This window comes from Pseudoliparis swirei, chromosome 9 (assembly GCF_029220125.1).
Source record: "Pseudoliparis swirei isolate HS2019 ecotype Mariana Trench chromosome 9, NWPU_hadal_v1, whole genome shotgun sequence".
Lineage (NCBI taxonomy): Eukaryota > Metazoa > Chordata > Actinopteri > Perciformes > Liparidae > Pseudoliparis > Pseudoliparis swirei.
The window spans coordinates 8,976,411-8,993,740 of NC_079396.1; the positions used below are offsets into that span (position 1 = coordinate 8,976,411).

The following is a 17,330-nucleotide window of genomic DNA, read 5'->3' on the forward strand; positions in this document are numbered from 1 at the left end:
TCAGCCATGCATTCGTTTAAACCTCACGTGTGAGTCACATGAGCTTACAAGCAACCTTAAAGTCGATGAAATAAGACGTCTTCTCATGTGTGATCTTTCTGCAATGACAACAACCAATGTGCATGCAGAGTAAGTGTCTGACACACAATGCCATGACCAACAGACCCAGAGGACTTACACACAGGACATTTAACTCTGGATGAGGGATTCAAAACAGGCGACAGAAAATCTGCAGACCCAAAGACAAACTGCACTTGTGTTTTTAGAGTTGATGCAAACATCGAAATGGATCTTTTTATTGTCATGTTGGAATACAATGACGTGAGATGTTTGAAGAGGAATGTAAACTGATAGCAAACACTTGGGCGAGCTCTGTTGAAATGAAGAAACAAGAGAAAAGACCGTTCAGTGGCATCTGTCACGTCAGTGGCATGCCATGCACTCAGATGGGTCAACAGAAAAAAGAAAGTCACTTAATCCATGAAACTGGAGCCAAATTGCTACAAACCAGGTGGATTCAAAACAAGACTTTGACAAACATCGAGAGTTCGATCATAAACCACCGCACGATTGAATAAGTTCAATGTGTCCATCAGCAAGCAGAGTGACAACAAAAAGATCTGGATGCTGAGTGACCACAGAAGGGCGAGGGGCTTCATCGTGTTCTTACCCCTGGCTCCACTATCACCTTGACGACAGGAATGGCTGCTGACTTGAAACCAAAAGCCTCAGGTTAATCCGAGATGCACAAACCAGCCGTGCACCACATGTTCACACCCCATCGTTAGCTTTTGATTGATTCACCATGCAATTAAAAACGCTCGTGAGCACCTTCACTTGTAAACAACGACACGGCATTACAATGTATAGCAAGGACAAGAGCATCATGGTTTTAAAGCCTGTCATGCAAAAGCTTGACCACATGTTCTCAACAGTAACACCAGACATGAGATGGAAGCGTCCAGGCCTGAAGGACGATGGGTTCAGGACCAAAATACTAAAGAGCACTGAAACGCCTTCCTAAAGGAAACTGCTGACATTGTTAGTTTTTTCTTTTGTTGTTGTTGTTGTTGTTACATTTGACTTGATTTTATAATTAATGCCGAATGTAATAACATATCTTCAGTGTTTTTAAATGATACGATCTTTCAATATGAAGACTAATTTAAATGAACTGTTGCCCTAGTAAATGTTGACATCCCAAATTAAAAGAAGATGTCTTTGGCCCAACCAAAACCGACATCATCGAACGAGCGGCGTCTCATGTCGCTTGTGTCCCGGTCAACAGGTTGCACTTGAACACACTCCGGCCCACTGGCGTGGATGTGTGAGTGGAAATTACTCTCCAGACCATCAGGGGGCGCTAGTCTGTCATTCAAAGGGGGAAAGCAAAAGAACAACAGAGCAGTGTTTGGCTCCCATGTCTTACTCTCTTCACTATCTGTATTATGATGGCCACGTTGTTGTGAAAATATTTAATGTGTTTGAATGATCCGATGAGATGAAGGTAAAAAGAAAAGAAAAGCCGTCTGTGTGTGACCTCTCATTAATCAGACACCTGTCTCCCTCACCCTCGTCTCTTGTTGTGCACTGATTTGCTTAAGCCGAAGAGCCAATCAGATTAATCTTTCTTACAAATGAGCTTCCCCGGCAACACACTCAACTGGCCTAAATAAACAGCAGCAAGGGCCAACTGGGGCCACCTGGGGCCAACTGGCGCCGACTGGGGCCAACGGTGCGGGAAACACAGCAAACACCAGATTCCCAGAGACTCACAGACAACCTGACATTGGCCAACAGTCGATCGTCGGGGCCTTTTAGAGAACTTTCTCTTCCTTTCTATCCAAGACACCAGAATGTGCTGTATTTAAGCAGCTGTCTGCCTCCAGAACAACCTCCTCAAGCCCCACTAATGTGGTTTCAAAGCAGGCCCCTCCACTGATGAGGCCCTCCTTGCAGTCACAGGGCTGCACGCTGCCTTCCGACCTGTTTGCTGCAATTGAAACACCATCACCTCCTCTCTACCCTTATAGGATTTGGTGTCTGAAGCTCTGCAATCTCTCTGTTTGCATCTCACCAAATAGGTCAGTCCTCCCAGGTGACATGGAGCCTATCATCAATGGGAAATTTGACAGCGAGGAACCTCCGAATGACCCTGATGTCATTTTCACCGCAGCATTAGCCCGCGACCATAACCCGTTGCCTCTGGGTGCATTGCTGTCCCATCACCCTGTGGTTGTTCATCTCAGCCAAGGCTCCTCTGTAACCTGGCTCCACATCCAGAATGAGCTCCCCACTGAAGGCAGCACATCAGAGTCACTGCCTAACAACCCTTGCACTTTGTTTTTCATTTCTAGAAATAAGAATGTTTATACCAGCATGGAGCACTTGCACTGAGATGATGGCTGATCTTACCATCTAAAAAATGTAAAACATATATACGCTGTAATTTTCTGAGTTGCATAACTATACAGCACTGCTTCCAGTGCTGTATAGTTATAGTTATAGTAAAGTTATACAGCACTGGAAGTTATGCTCTCAGCAGAACTGTTTCTCTTCAGGCCTTCTAATTGCAAAGTTCATTTTACACCTTAAATCATATGATAGAGTTATGTTAAATGATGTGTGCTGTGTCGTCTGAACCTCAAACATTCATTCAAAGCAAGAGACTGACCGGACAAACCAACATATTCATACGAACAGGCAACAATATAGAGCGGCCTTGAAGGAGGAGTTCAGCAGATTCAAAGAGTAAAAAGCGGAAACAGTCTGGTACAAAATTATCACATCGAGATTTGTAAATGAAAACTGAGCTGCATTCAAAAACAACAGTTCCCAATATATTTAGAAGCTTTTTTTGTACCCATTATTTTATCAATTAATTGACCAAGTAATACAATTGTGAAACAATTAGTAATACACATTGAGATTTGTTTGTTTTATTTAAATATATTTTTGATCAATATAATAAAGAGAAAAATATTCAAATGCTCTCCACCTAATGTATGTATGTTCCCAACCTGTAGTTTTTAATTACACCAGGGGGGAGTGACCAATTATAGCACCATTAAATATCATAACACACGTGAATATCTCCCTTCACCTTTTTTTCTTAAATTCTGTTTAGTTAAATAATTATTGAAGGTGGATGGGGTTCTCATAATAGACTAGAATTACATTCGTTAAATAATGTAATTTTGATATTTAAGTATCATGAGACTGTGGTTTTATGATCGAGGATGAAATTGTGAAGAGCGGTAATTACGCATTAAAAAAAGAGCATAGTGATCTTGAATGCAGCTCTGATGACAAGGCAATGCCCTCTGGCTGGGAGCTCAGAGGAGGCCGTAAGACAGTGATACATGACTACTTACATTGATCTCAGTGATGGCAATGTCAACCACGCTACCCACAACAATTAAGGCATCAAACGTGTTCCATGCATCAGCAAAATAGTTCTGCAAGCACCAGCAACAGAGACACAGAAAAGAAGACGAGAGAGACAACAGAGCAAGAAAGAAAAGGTACACAAATAAACAAGGATTAAGAAAGATAATGAAACATCAAAAAGCTGTGATTAGATTTAAGTGTGAAGTTGAAAGTCAAATCCTTCGGGTCGGTGGGAGTATTCATTTGTTTAATTTATCCAAACCATTCTATATGATTAATTGACTCTGTTATTAATCTTCCATTTCAAACGTAATGTTCTCCTCCCACTGATGCAGAGGCAGGCTTAAAGAAATGGCCATCATAGACTTAAAACTTAATTTGACCAGATCTAATCAGTATGGAGCATGGCCTTCATCTATTTCATGTTTTGGCATTCATCCCGCAGGTAGTGGATGTTAGTCGTAGTAGTTTATTTTCCAGCCAATCGGCATGTATTTTGTTCATGATGCTCATCCACCATTAAATCCACAACATGTTCAACAGACTTGCTTCAAGAGGAGAAATTGGCTCAAGCAAACCTTTAAAAAAATAACACATAAATAAGCACAGGAAGGAAAGGAGGAAAGGAAAGAGGGACAGAAACAACAAAGCAGCAGCAGTGAGAGAGCGGAAGGAGGGATGACAGTGAGTTGTACATACTAACGACTTTCTACCTGGCTGAGTATGATGTCGACTACACTGCCAATCACAACCAGGGCATCGAAGACGTTCCAGGCGTCCCCAATATAGCCCTGATTATGGCAGCATGCACAGCCAGCAGGAGGAGAGGGGAGGCAGGAGTGGAGGGCGATGTCGGAAAGTATAAGAGGTAGAGAGGTTACGGTGAGGAGTAATGGAAGGTGACGATGAGGAATAGACGGAGGTGCAGTCATCGCCCGTGGGCAACGAGCCCAAGAGGAGAGTGTATGAGGGCGGGGTTAAAAACATGAACCTTTTTTTTTACGGATAACATATAAAGGGATATCTAAAAGGAAAAACTATAAGCAAGATGGTTTCAGGAACTGATGGTAGTTTTGCAATTATATGTATATGAGGAGAGGAGAGGAGACTTACTCTGGGTTTGAAGGCGATGAGCTTGAGGATCATCTCCACAGTGAAAACCCCAGTGAAGACCATGTTGAGGATGTCCATGGCATAATTAAATAGATGGGATTGACCATGGTGCTGGAAACAGACCGGCAGATAGACACATATAAAACAATAACACATGTACTCTATTTAAAGTGTATCAGTATTCTGAAATTGCCACACACTGTGTATTAGCTAGAGAGTCAATCTTCTGCAATACATTAGTGGAAGAAAAGTCATGAGAACCATGGCTAAAAACAACATGATGTACACTACAAGGAGAGTATATGTTTTAATGGAGAGAAACAAAACATGTCGTGGTTATAGTTCGATGGCTGTTGAGCAAAATGATCGAACACATTGTATTCCGGTTATAAGGAAAGGAAGTCAGATAAGTTTAACTGCATGCAGCATTGTTGAAATTAAAATGTTAGGGTGCCAGACACATGCTTTCAACGGAATGAAGGGCACTCACCTGAATGGCCAGACACAAGGTGTTGATGATGATCAGGACAAACATGACGTACTCAAAGCCTGTAGAGTTGACCACATACCAGAACTTGTACTGGTAAGGGTTTTTTGGGATGTAGCGCCGCAGAGGACGAGCTTTGAGAGCATATTCCACACACTGACGCTGTGGTGGTGGGCAAACAGAGAAACACACTCACCATCAAGAGGAACATGACTTCTCTAAACGATACAGTCTATATTTGGACCAAGTCTTGAGATCCACCAGATGTTTACCACAATATCTTCCTAAACCTAGCCAAGTTGTTCCATTTGAAGAGAGAAGTTTATTTAGAAAATACTGCATGCGGGTAAAGAGACGAAAGGAACACGTGTTGCTGGACATTTTGGGGGGGAAATCCACAAAAGAATTTAAATCACTTTTCAGAGGGTTTAGGAGAACCGTTGCATGAGGATACATTGAAATGATTCACAGTTCACAATTTGACATGAACAGATAAAATGTTCCATAAAAGCACCAATACAACACAACATCCTGCACACACACACATACACACCCACACCCACACACACACGTCAAAGGTCCCACCCACCTGGTTCTTGTCCAGCTCACAGTTCTTGTACTCCTTCTCCCCCTGCTCCTGAAAGGTGACAATAACGAAACCGACAAAGATGTTCATCATGAAGAAGGCGATGATGATGATGTAGACGATGAAGAAGATGGAGATCTCGATGCGGTAGTTGTAGATAGGACCCATGTTCTCTCTGTTGGAGTCGATGGCCTTGTAGAGCAGACTGCATGGACATACAAAAGTAGAGATAGTTAACTGTAGTTACTCTGAACCATTCTGCCAGTTTCATTTGTTTAAATATACAACATAGTATTCTTAAGCACATTCATACGCACAAAATAGACAAATTAAAGAGAAAAAGGTCTTGAAGGGTGGGCTGGCTTTGTCACTTTACTTTTGGTTGGGAAAAAAGTGGGGATGAAGAATTTTCAGATAAAGGTGAATGATTATCAAACAGGAAATACATCTGGCCATTATTCTCCATATTAGGAGTCAAATCTGAATTCTATCTCAGAACTTACGTGGGCCACCCTTCGAATGTGGAGACAGTAAACAGAGCCATCATGGCCATGAGGACGTTGTCAAAGTTGAAGTCGCTGTTGTACCAGATCCTCTCCTTCACCATGGGCAGCGCCGCGTCCCCGTTGTTGTAGAGAATGTAGGTTCCCCTGTGATTGAAAGTTGACATATCAACCACATGTATGCACACGCACATGCGCAGAGACTCTCATGCAGGTCAATGCCCAAAGCTGGAATCTGATCAATAATTATTAACTCACTTGCAGTCGTCTGGACTGGACTTGGCATCATCGGTGCAGCGAAAGAATTTCCCCTAAAACGAAAAAGAAAACGAGAACTGTCCTTTGCTTCCAACCTTCTACTTGTGACTAACCGTGACCTCATTGCCCTCCATCTCTCTTCCCACTTATCCGCGATACCTTGAAGAGCTGCACTCCGATACACGCGAACATGAACTGCAGCAGCGTGGTGACGATCATGATGTTGCCGATGGTCCTGATGGCCACGAACACACACTGGACCACATGCTGCAAAGGACACGCACATTGTGAGAAGGTATGTACAGAACGTGTGGTCACAGAGAGGGGGGGGGGGGGGAATTACGATTGGAAAATTAAAAGCAAACAGAGGGTTCAGAGGAAATGCGCTCTTTCCCTGAACCGCGATAAATTGGTGGAATCAAATATGTACCGTAACTATGGGTGTGTAAATAATATGAAATATGTACTGTATCATAAGCAAAGGCACATGCATTCACATCACCTCTTGCCAGATCATAGTGCAATAACTACAATAATAACTTAATATTTACACTATGTTGATCTGCACTTCACACATTTCATTTGTTTGTTTGCACTACACACATACACACACTTTGCATTTTGCACACGGTCTATATTTAATATTTTTGTATTTGATTTGATTTGTCATTGGTGTTGTGTGTTGTGTATGCATGTGTGTTGTATATGTACATATATATTTTGTTTTGTATTTTACTTTGTATACTTCTATATCTTTCATCCCTGTTTTTATATTTTGTGTTTTGTTTTTTATTCTTGTGTGTTTGGTTTATTGGTGCTGCTACTGTTACGACAAATTTCCCCTTGGGGATTAATAAAGTATATATCTATCTATCTATCTATCTTTTCACAAATATATAGACGCACGCCTACAGATGCACACTGCACTGTGATGTGTTATTGTTCTTCTGACCTTCAGTCCCTTGGCTCTGTTGATAGCCCTGAGCGGACGGAGGACTCTCAGAACACGGAGAATCTTCACCACTGAAATAGCAGAGGACCTGAGGAAGACAACACACACAGTGGTTTCAGCTGAGCAACGATAACGCCGTGTTCGCCACAGAGGCCCTCCTTTCAGCTCTGCCACCAGCAGATGTATATGTCATGGCAAAACTACCGCATCTGCTCAATGGTACATTGAAAAACATTTTTAAAAAGATTGAATGATACATACTGGAGGCCAAAGGAGACCAGAGACACACCGACGACCAGGAGGTCTAAAAGGTTGAAGTAGTTTCTACAAAACGCCCCTTTATGAAGAAACGCTCCAAACGCTGTCATCTGGAGAGAGAAGAGACACCAGTCACGACTAAAGAAGACAGATCTGCCATCATTCAACACATGCAGGCCACTTCAAATCACACTGAAATGGAATTTAAATGATTGTTATTACTATTTAAAATGATGTGTTACTATTTACAGTGTCAATTGTGAGTACCAACAAGATTGAATGTTGTATTTTCTTCATTTCATATGGTCTTACAGTCACATTGAATTTGCATTTCCATCATTGGTATACACAGTGTGTAATGCAATTTCATCTGCAGTTTTCCAGTTGATGGTCCTGCATTGAAATTAAGCTCTTATGTTAATTATGTTATGTAATTATGTTCCTTAGGGCCAGCACACACAAACAGATTACTTGTTTCAAAATTACATAAGTCAAAGTGACAATCAGGCTCTTTGACTTGTTTTATCTTCAGAAAGTTAAAGAAATAGAACAGAAACAACTATTTGAGCCAAACAAGGAGTTTTACTCCTGAGAGACACTGGTATATGAACTAGTCGAGGATGAAAAAAAGAAGTGGAAAAGTGACTGACAGACACAAAACCTCTTCACGCTAACAGACTGGCGCCATGACAACAGGACAAGCATCATGTCAACCAAAAATTATAGAGAAAAAAATGAGGGGGATGCGGAGAAGCACGTGCAGCAAGCTTGGAAGTGATGGATTGTTGATGAGGCGGCGCAACTGTTTTTATTGTTTACCTTAATAAGGATCTCAAATGTAAAAATACTAGTGAAGACATAGTCTGCATAGCCTAGGATCTGAGGAGGCAATCAGAGTGACATAAGCACGCAGGGTTACTGAAGCTCTACCCAGCAAAGCACAACACAGCAAAAAGGGTCCTTTACCTTCAACAGGATCTCAACAGTAAAGAAAGCATAGTCAAAATAACCAAGTACCTGCAAGAGGCAATGCACAAGTTCAAGTTGTCAACAGCACAATATATAAAATAAATCTCTCTCTCTCTATATATATATATACTGTATATATATATATATATACACTACCGTTCAAAAGTTTGGGGTCACTTAGAAATGTCTTTATTTTTCAAAGAAAAGCACTGTTTTTTCAATAAAGATAACATGAATCAAAAATACACACTATACATTGTTAATGTGGTAAATGACTATTCTAGGTGGAAACGTCTGGTTTCTAATGAAATATCTCCATAGGTGTATAGAGGCCCATTTCCATCAACTATCACTCCAGTGTTCTAATGGTACATTGTGTTTGCTAATCGCCTTAGAAGACTAATATCTGATTAGAAAACCCTTGTGCAATTATGTTAGCACAGCTGAAAACAGTTATGCTGGTGATATAAGCTATACAACTGGCCTTCCTTTGAGCTTGAAGTTTGAAGAACAAAATTAATACTTCAAATATTAATCATTATTTCTAACCTTGTCAATGTCTTGACTATATTTTCTATTCAATTTTCAATTCATTTGATAAATAAAAGTGAGTTTTCATGGAAGACACAAAATTGTCTGGATGACCCCAAACTTTTGAACGGTAGTGTATATATATATATATAAATCTCTCTAAATATATATATATATATATATATACACGCACACACACACATGAACAGTAAGAGTCACACTTATGAAAATAACTACTGGTATATTAAAGCTGCATGAGGCAATATTCTGATGCAGTATAAAATAAATAATCTAACTAAATTCTAAATGATCTGTGTTATAATGTGTTTCTATGGCGTTTCATTGTAATATTTGCTCCTGTGCTGTTCTACTCTGGTATGTTGACATTTGTGTTGTGATAAACTCGGATTGTTGGCTACAGAGAGATCAAAAAAACTCTCCAAATATGTGGGGTCGCCTTTTGAGGCAGCCAAAGACTACGGTCCTAGTGGCTAGTCCACGTACGATATTGCGAGCAGAGAAGTTGCGTATTGGGTCCTCGGCAGCCAGAGAGATGGAGCTGAGCATGATGAAGACCAGGATTAGGTTGGTGAAGATCTGATGGTTGATCAGCTTATGGCAGAACACACGGAACCTAAAGCGGAGAGAAAACCAAAGAAGGAGATTTGGAGACGGATGATGCACAGTGACACATCAAGGCTGCTGCTGGGACACATCTGTGGGTTCTGCTGTCACTGAGATGCTTCTTGGAGTTCTGTCTCACTGAGCAGGGAGACTCGTTCCTGTGGCCCCGAGGCCGTATCGGCACAAAGCGGGGCCGACACTCACGGGTTAGTGCTGCTGAAGATGAAGAAGGCGCTGCCCACCGGGATGGGCGGAGTCTTCTCTTTGATGCTGAATTCTGACAGCCTCTGAGGGCGGGGCCCTGGCAGGACTTCTGGGAGAACGGCATTATTGTCATCATCATCACAAGCTAGGAACAAAACTGGAGTTATTTTAAATCCCTCTTCTGATGAAAACAGTCCTTCAGTTGGTATGAAAGGGTGAAATGTGTGTGACTGTCGGTGGTAAAATAACACTAGAGACCTCTACCTCTGATTTATGTCATTTTTCAAACCTCTAGTCAATCACACCAGGAAATTGGATGAATTGATGGATTTTTGTGGCCCCCCCCTCCCCCAACTCAAAGTGGCACTTTTACCCAGTGAGTCGATGGCAGGATATGACTCCTTTTCTTCCTCCAACAAGACTTCTGCTGGCGCCTGCACACACTGATCAGGTTTAGCGTCATAAAACTGAACAATTAATCAGATCTATGTATAGATAATGCATTTCAGACAGGCGGTCTGTTATGAACACATCTTGCATGATTTATGCAGCTAACTAGTTTATTTTACCTTGGTCTGTCCATCCTTGACATCTATGATTTCAACTTTCTTCTTTTCAGTGCTAATATCTCTGTGAGGGACAGATCAAACAGGGAGTAACGAACAAAGCAGACGGCGATTTATCTGCCAATAGAAAGTGTCTGTGACAAATGTGACATCTGTCTCCACAAACCATCAGACAGGAAATGGGAACATAAATTAAAATGTTAATTGTGTAGGTGTTCTAAGCTGTACTTGGCACTATTCTTCCTCTTCTTGGCCTCCTCTTCCTCCTTCTGTGCTGTGTTGAGGCTCTCCGCGTCTGCCAGGTTGTCAACGGCGATGGCCAAGAAGACGTTTAGCAGGATGTCTGGTCATGTGACTTAAGAAGAAGACCCTGAGCCGCAAGCAAGTGTGGAAATGGCTGAGTGTGTGTGTGTGTGTGTGTGTGTGTGTGTGTGTGTGTGTGTGTGTGTGTGTGTGGCCAGAAGGATACAGTTTCCACAGATAAAGAGGATAATGAAGTAAATGCAGACCACCATTCCAGAGGAGGCCGGACCGCCGTATGCCATGATACCATCATACATCACCGTGTTCCAGTCTTCTCCTGTCAAGATCTGTCAAACACAATATACAGAGGCAATAATGTGAATCCTGAAAACTGTTATGAATAAGATTATTATTATTAGTAGTATTATTATGAATATAATTATTTTTATTTTTATTAACACTCACCTGGAACACAGTGAGCAGGGCCTGGGGGAAGTTATCAAACGTGCTCCTTTTGGTCACAGTCTCGTCAAAGTTGAACTTGCCCCCAAAGAGCTGCATGCCAAGCAAGGAGAAAATAATAATGAAGAGGAAGAGCAGCAGCAACAGGGAGGCGATGGACTTCATGGAGTTGAGCAGCGAGGCCACCAGGTTACTGAGAGATGCCCAATGCCTGGAGGAGGAGAAGAAGAAGAAGAAGAAGAAGAAGAAGAAGAAGATACCATTGGTCAGACAAGACATGAACACAACATTCTCCTGCGCCAGCCGCCTCGTATTATTATTGACAAGGCCGCTGTCATTTTAGTTTGTGGCGCTCTTTTGCTCACCGCGTAACCTTGAAGATCCGAAGCAGTCGTACGCAACGGAAGACAGAGATGCCCAGCGAAGACATGAAGGCCAGCTCCACCAGGATGGTCTCTACGATGCCGCCGCACACCACGAAACAGTCAAAGCGGTTAAACAGGGACACGAAGTACGCCTGCAGCCCCAGACTGTACATCTTCACCAGCATCTCCATGGTGAACATTGCCAGGAGAACCTTGTTGGCTACGTCTGGAGAGAAGAGGACTTACTTCAACAGCCAATCATCGGACACGTCACAGTTGAAACAGTCAAGAAGAAACTGAGGGGAATACATGTTTTATGAAACCTGAACAGAACAGAGAAGTTACCCTGGACTTTGGTCAGCCAGTCCGCCTGGTTGTAGTGCTCAGAGGCAATGGTGAGGGTGTTGAGGAACACCAAGATGATGACCAGCCAATAAAACGTCACGGACTTCACGGCTGCTCGACACTTTCTGCGGCAGAAACGGTTCCACCGTCGCCAATGACGACTGACAGACAAATAGTTCCACTTTAGGATCAACCGGCAGGATATGTGAAGCCAAATTTAGTCAAGATTACGACGAAATAAGCCACAGTAAAAACATTCCCTCATTTTGGAATTACCTCTTCTGAATTTGGACTTCTTTTGTATGTATTTAATTGTGTTTACTCACATATGCAGTTATACATGAAATAACATGAAAGCACAATATCACTGAAATATGTACATATATATATATATATATATATATACACTACCGTTCAAAAGTTTGGGGTCACTTAGAAATGTCTTTATTTTTCAAAGAAAAGCACTGTTTTTTCAATCAAGATAACATTAAATTAATCAATTGTTAATGTGGTAAATTAATATTCTAGGTGGAAGTGTCTGGTTTCTAATGAAATATCTCCATAGGTGTATAGAGGCCCATTTCCATCAACTCTCACTCCAGTGTTCTAATGGTACATTGTGTTTGCTAATCGCCTTAGAAGACTAATATCTGATTAGAAAACCTGTGCAATTATGCTAGCACAGCTGAAAACAGTTATGCTGGTGATATAAGCTATACAACTGGCCTTCCTTTGAGCTTGAAGTTTGAAGAACAAAATTAATACTTCAAATATTAATCATTATTTCTAACCTTGTCAATTGTCTGGGTGACCCCAAACTTTTGAACGGTAGTGTATATATATATATATATATATATACTTTATATATATTATAAAGAAGACCCAGGTGGATGTTGGGTGAGTAAACAGGGAAAGTACACAGTGATGAAACTGCTAGAACATCAGGATGAAGACAGATTGGTCAGATATAAAACATGACAGATATCGGATAAATCGTAATAAATTACATGAAAACATTTGGGATCTGAGCAAATCAAGTACGAGGTGAGAATGAGTCATGCAAGATGAGCTGAATCCAGTAAATGAATGAAGAAGGCAACGACATGCAGTGTCATACAGTACCGAGGTACTAACCTGAACTTTGACTTAGTAATTTGTTGACTGCGGAGGATACAAGATGAGGCAACTTTAAATAAAAAGGCAACATGTGAAATTGTGCACTCTGCATTTGAATCACAATTTCAATATGTGCAAAAGCCCTTGTGTCTACCGACAGCACTTGATGAACTCTTTTTATTGGCTCCTCACAGCAACAATACGCTTTGTCACACTCACCATAGCGGACCACAGCAGGGGGATTTGTTTTCCTCTCCGTTGTGATTGTCTGTGTTTGCCGACTCAGTCTCACTGGGCATGCTCGCTGTGGTATCACACACACACACATACACATACACACACACACACACACACACATACACACACACACACAAGACAAAGTAAGGTGAGACAGCTTCCACGATAACAAAGAGGTTTAGGACATACAAAGTGTGCCCTGAAGAAAACAGGTTTCAACAATAAAATTCCAATTTTACTTGATTTTCCTATTGACACACATGCACTTTTGGTTTGGTTCGTTTTTTGAAGAGAACAATTATCTAATTCAGGATTATTTTAAACTGGAACTATTAAAAGAAAAAATTGCCTTAACTTAAGAATAAACTGCTTAAAACAAAAAATGCAGGTGTAAATAGAAAATGCTGGGTGACTCCTCAGAGTTTGGCATAAATTAAAGCTAATTCAGGGTTTTCTAGTTTTAGAAATCCCTGAATTAGCTTTCATTCATTTACAATCTAAATTACAAAATGTTATCATCTCAATGAAAGAGACTGATGATATCCACAAATGATGAATTCTAAGGTTCCTGCATAGATGAAGTCACAGTGAGTACATGCGGCCAGACCTGAGTCCAATTGGATTTGATGAATCATTTTTAAAAATATGCATTGATTGGAACCATCAGAATATAAACAATTGTTACTCAAAGAGTTTAGTTGTTAAATGTTTAATCTCTTTTTTAGTACTGGCTGTATTGTCCAGCTGATTTATTTGATCAGACTATTTGGTCCAGGTCTTTATGCTGCAACCAATAGTTACATAGTCACAGGGGTACAGAATACAGTATATAGGATCATCATCATATATACTGTACATGCATTGTCTTTATAAATGACAAATGAAAGGGACATGATGATGATTGGATGAGAGATCTGTACACAAATACTTTGACAATGCTTCAGATCCAAAATATATTTAACATGAGATTAAACTGAAAACATTATTATTATGTTTTTTCTTTACATTACAAGGGTTTCCAGGATGCAATATGTAAACCGGTTCAAACATAAAATGTTGCTGGCAAAAATGCTAATGCTAAACATAACACAAATTCATATCATGTTCAAGATGAATGGCCATCTCTCTTGTGTGAGCGTGTCATTCGTAACATTCACGTTAAAATGAAAGCTCCATTTCCCATAATTTGCTATTCGGTACACATCCCCCTCCACTGTGACATGGAGGCTCGAGCACACTTCCCCTCCATCAGCTTATTGTGTGTGGATTCATTTCACTCGAAAGGCTTTGTGTGCCACTCGGGAAAATGTGAAGCAAAGTTTAAAGGAGGTTTTCATGTGCTCCGTGAAATGGATTCGCTTAAGATGAGGATGGAAAGGATTAGACACTGATTAATGCGAAAAAGGGGGCATGCAAACACAAAAGCACAAACAAAAGCAGAAGCAAAGCACGTGCATGAAATGTCCCTTTATGAACACGCACCATAGGGCGCACACTCCCAGACACACAAACACATTTACCCTGTGTCTCTGTGGACTGAGTGAACCAGCCAAACTTTCCTTTCTTCTTCTCAGTGAGGTCAGCCAGTGTGACCCCTTGGTGTTTCCAACATGCAGTTCACACAGCCAGACAGCAGAGGAAGCAGTGAGTCAGTACAAGAGAGAGAGAACAACAGAAAACCGCTGCAATACAAACTACAGCACAGACACGGCTACCATGTCCAGGGAAAAGGCTCCCAAACAAGTGTGCAGGACATACAGTAATATCCTCTCGCCATAAAAGACTATGTGTAAATCATTCACTGCTAACAGGAAGGGGATTAATACATAACAGGAAAGAGAAAGGTTAAAGAGACGATACAGGAAAGGAAGTAGTTGTTTAGTGGTCACAGTTTAGACAGATACTTGCTAACTGAAGGATGATTGTAGAAGTAGAGAATAGTTGTTTAATAGTACTGCATAATAGCCAGGCTCATATGTCTTAGCTGAATGCAGATATATAACGGTATTAGCGTATTTATGTATTGGCTATCAGCCAATCAATAAAACGAAAATGCAGTTCAGAAATAGCATTTATTTGTTCGAGGTACGTATCTTTAGCATAATTCTTTCAAAACTAACAATACTATATTGGCCTATAAAATCCCCTTGGTTACAGACGAACAATGAATACAATATTAGACTGAAAAGGATTAGCGGTAATCACAACTTCAGAAAGAAACGGTAGAAAGCAGCGAAGAGAAAGGTAGATATGAAGATCTAGAAGGTAGAAAAGGGAGAAATAGGGGGGAAAAACTAATGTTAGCGGCAAACTACAGACGTTTTCTTTTACAAGGCACACAGTTGCTGCAGGAGTTAAGGAGAGAAAGTTAGCGTGTGGCCTCGGGTGTCTACAACAACAGCAGCAGCAGAGGTAGAAGCAGAGCAATTACTGGAGGATGTGAAAACCAACAGGTACATATGCACTGACCGCACTGGGAATGGTTTAAAGGCAGTGTGGCAAAACATGCCACCCATGTTACCCACAATGCAACTCTACCACCAACAAGTGGGTCTGAGAGTCACATGTGTGATGTTGTTATAAGCTGAACAACATATATTTGTGATAAAGAAGGCAAAACCTGAGAAATAAAGTATCAGCAAACATAAACACCAATCAGTATGAGAGGCAAGTTCTCATTATCGTCACCACTTTGCATGAAGTCAATGACAGAGAGGTCACAGATGAATGTGTAAGTCATTTTACGCAGCTGTAAACCTACACAGAGACTCAAAGAGAGAGACAGAGAGAAGACTATGTGAGAAAAAGTTCTTCTGAGCATCATGATTGTATCAAGCAAGTGTTGCTATATTTATTTAGTATGATGTCCTTGTGAATTGGATACATCAAGCATTGGGAGAACTGTTCATTTTAAAAGGCAGCTAGAGTAAATAATTCTATCCTTTATGTAAGTGATGGGTGACGGGGACATGTAAAGAGAGAACTGCATGGCTGAACTCTTCTGCAGTCGCACAGTGCATCAGGAAAGTCGTCCACCAACACATCTGATCAAACATTTCTGATCCACCGGATGAAAGCAAATATGGTGCTCTGGATTTGTGGGAGTGTGGCCACAGAGAAAAAGTAAACTAATGTACTCAACTGAACAACAAGGGCAAAATGTGTTATTTGCAAAACACAACATTTCAAAATTGGGATGGATTTTGACGAAGTGAAAAGTCGGCTGAGTGCATCAGCTGCTGTAAAGACAAATATTACTATAAACTTGTCTGCAGCAACCCCACCCTCAATAAAATGTTGACTAAACCAGTCAAAAGACTCGTCAGAAAAGTACGCCTGAATGGATTATAAAAGATTATTTAAATACTGTACTGTAAACAGTAAACATCCACACAGGGTGCAAACATTCTCTTCCCAAAATAAGCCTCCTCCAGATCCGAAAAAGCAATATTTTATTTCTCTCACACGCACACACACAAACACACACGCACACACACACTCACGCACACAAAACCAAATGTCCACAGTTACCGCTCTGTCGTCATGGCAACTGAACACACAAGGCCACACTGTAAAATAGACCGAAAATTATGGCACTGCTGTCGCCCACTTTCTTTGTGCTCCCTCAGAGGTCGCCACCATGGCTGACGTCCCTGTTGCGCCATCCCGAAATAGAGTTTTCCTTTTAAAATCCAGTGATAGCACACATGGTTGGTGGCTCAACATAAAGGCGATCACAACGTGCAGAGAGTTTAAGTGATGCTAAGAGATGATAATAAGCATCTATATGTGTCATACATTGATATCATTAATACTAGATACAGAGGGTGATTCTGCAGCACTGCTTCACATACATGTTCAGGAGGAAAACAGAAGGAACAGCAGGAAGTATGTATTTATAGTGTTGACCTAATTAATGAAAGTAATACAAAATGTAAAGGTATCATAAAACAACACAAAGTACAGTATTATGTTTGCTTCACTCAATAACAACTCGTTTAGCCAAAGAAAAAGTCAGATTTCGTGAGGTGAATTTTCCGGTTGTGAATGTCTTATTTTGCGACAATAACTGTTTTCTGGATTGATTCCTTATCGTAAAAAAATGACTTGCACAAACTGCA

At 40.9% G+C, this 17,330-nt stretch overlaps 1 protein-coding gene across 9 annotated transcripts in view; it reads right to left on the reverse strand.

The window, feature by feature from the left end:
- Positions 1 to 17,330, reverse strand: part of cacna1db (calcium channel, voltage-dependent, L type, alpha 1D subunit, b) — an 80,340-nt gene that overhangs the window by 18,354 nt on the left and 44,656 nt on the right. For 4 of the 9 annotated variants that reach the window (XM_056424222.1, XM_056424217.1, XM_056424225.1 and 1 more), the window contains exons 10-31: positions 14,730 to 14,804; positions 13,192 to 13,276; positions 12,991 to 13,017; positions 11,857 to 12,017; positions 11,512 to 11,737; positions 11,150 to 11,357; positions 10,911 to 11,031; positions 10,670 to 10,784; positions 10,445 to 10,505; positions 10,249 to 10,318; positions 9,876 to 10,020; positions 9,552 to 9,681; positions 8,367 to 8,426; positions 7,551 to 7,657; positions 7,290 to 7,377; positions 6,497 to 6,604; positions 6,338 to 6,390; positions 6,080 to 6,226; positions 5,580 to 5,781; positions 4,994 to 5,152; positions 4,504 to 4,614; positions 3,375 to 3,458 (exon numbers count right to left, since the gene is read on the reverse strand). In XM_056424222.1, coding sequence (XP_056280197.1) covers positions 3,375 to 3,458; positions 4,504 to 4,614; positions 4,994 to 5,152; positions 5,580 to 5,781; positions 6,080 to 6,226; positions 6,338 to 6,390; positions 6,497 to 6,604; positions 7,290 to 7,377; positions 7,551 to 7,657; positions 8,367 to 8,426; positions 9,552 to 9,681; positions 9,876 to 10,020; positions 10,249 to 10,318; positions 10,445 to 10,505; positions 10,670 to 10,784; positions 10,911 to 11,031; positions 11,150 to 11,357; positions 11,512 to 11,737; positions 11,857 to 12,017; positions 12,991 to 13,017; positions 13,192 to 13,276; positions 14,730 to 14,804 — 2,543 coding nt within the window. Of the gene's footprint in view, positions 1 to 3,374; positions 3,459 to 4,103; positions 4,182 to 4,503; positions 4,615 to 4,993; positions 5,153 to 5,579; positions 5,782 to 6,079; positions 6,227 to 6,337; positions 6,391 to 6,496; positions 6,605 to 7,289; positions 7,378 to 7,550; positions 7,658 to 8,366; positions 8,427 to 8,513; positions 8,565 to 9,551; positions 9,682 to 9,875; positions 10,021 to 10,248; positions 10,319 to 10,444; positions 10,506 to 10,669; positions 10,785 to 10,910; positions 11,032 to 11,149; positions 11,358 to 11,511; positions 11,738 to 11,856; positions 12,018 to 12,990; positions 13,018 to 13,191; positions 13,277 to 14,729; positions 14,805 to 17,330 lie in introns of all 9 variants that reach the window. The other 5 variants (XM_056424220.1, XM_056424218.1, XM_056424221.1 and 2 more) reach the window with 5 other exon arrangements.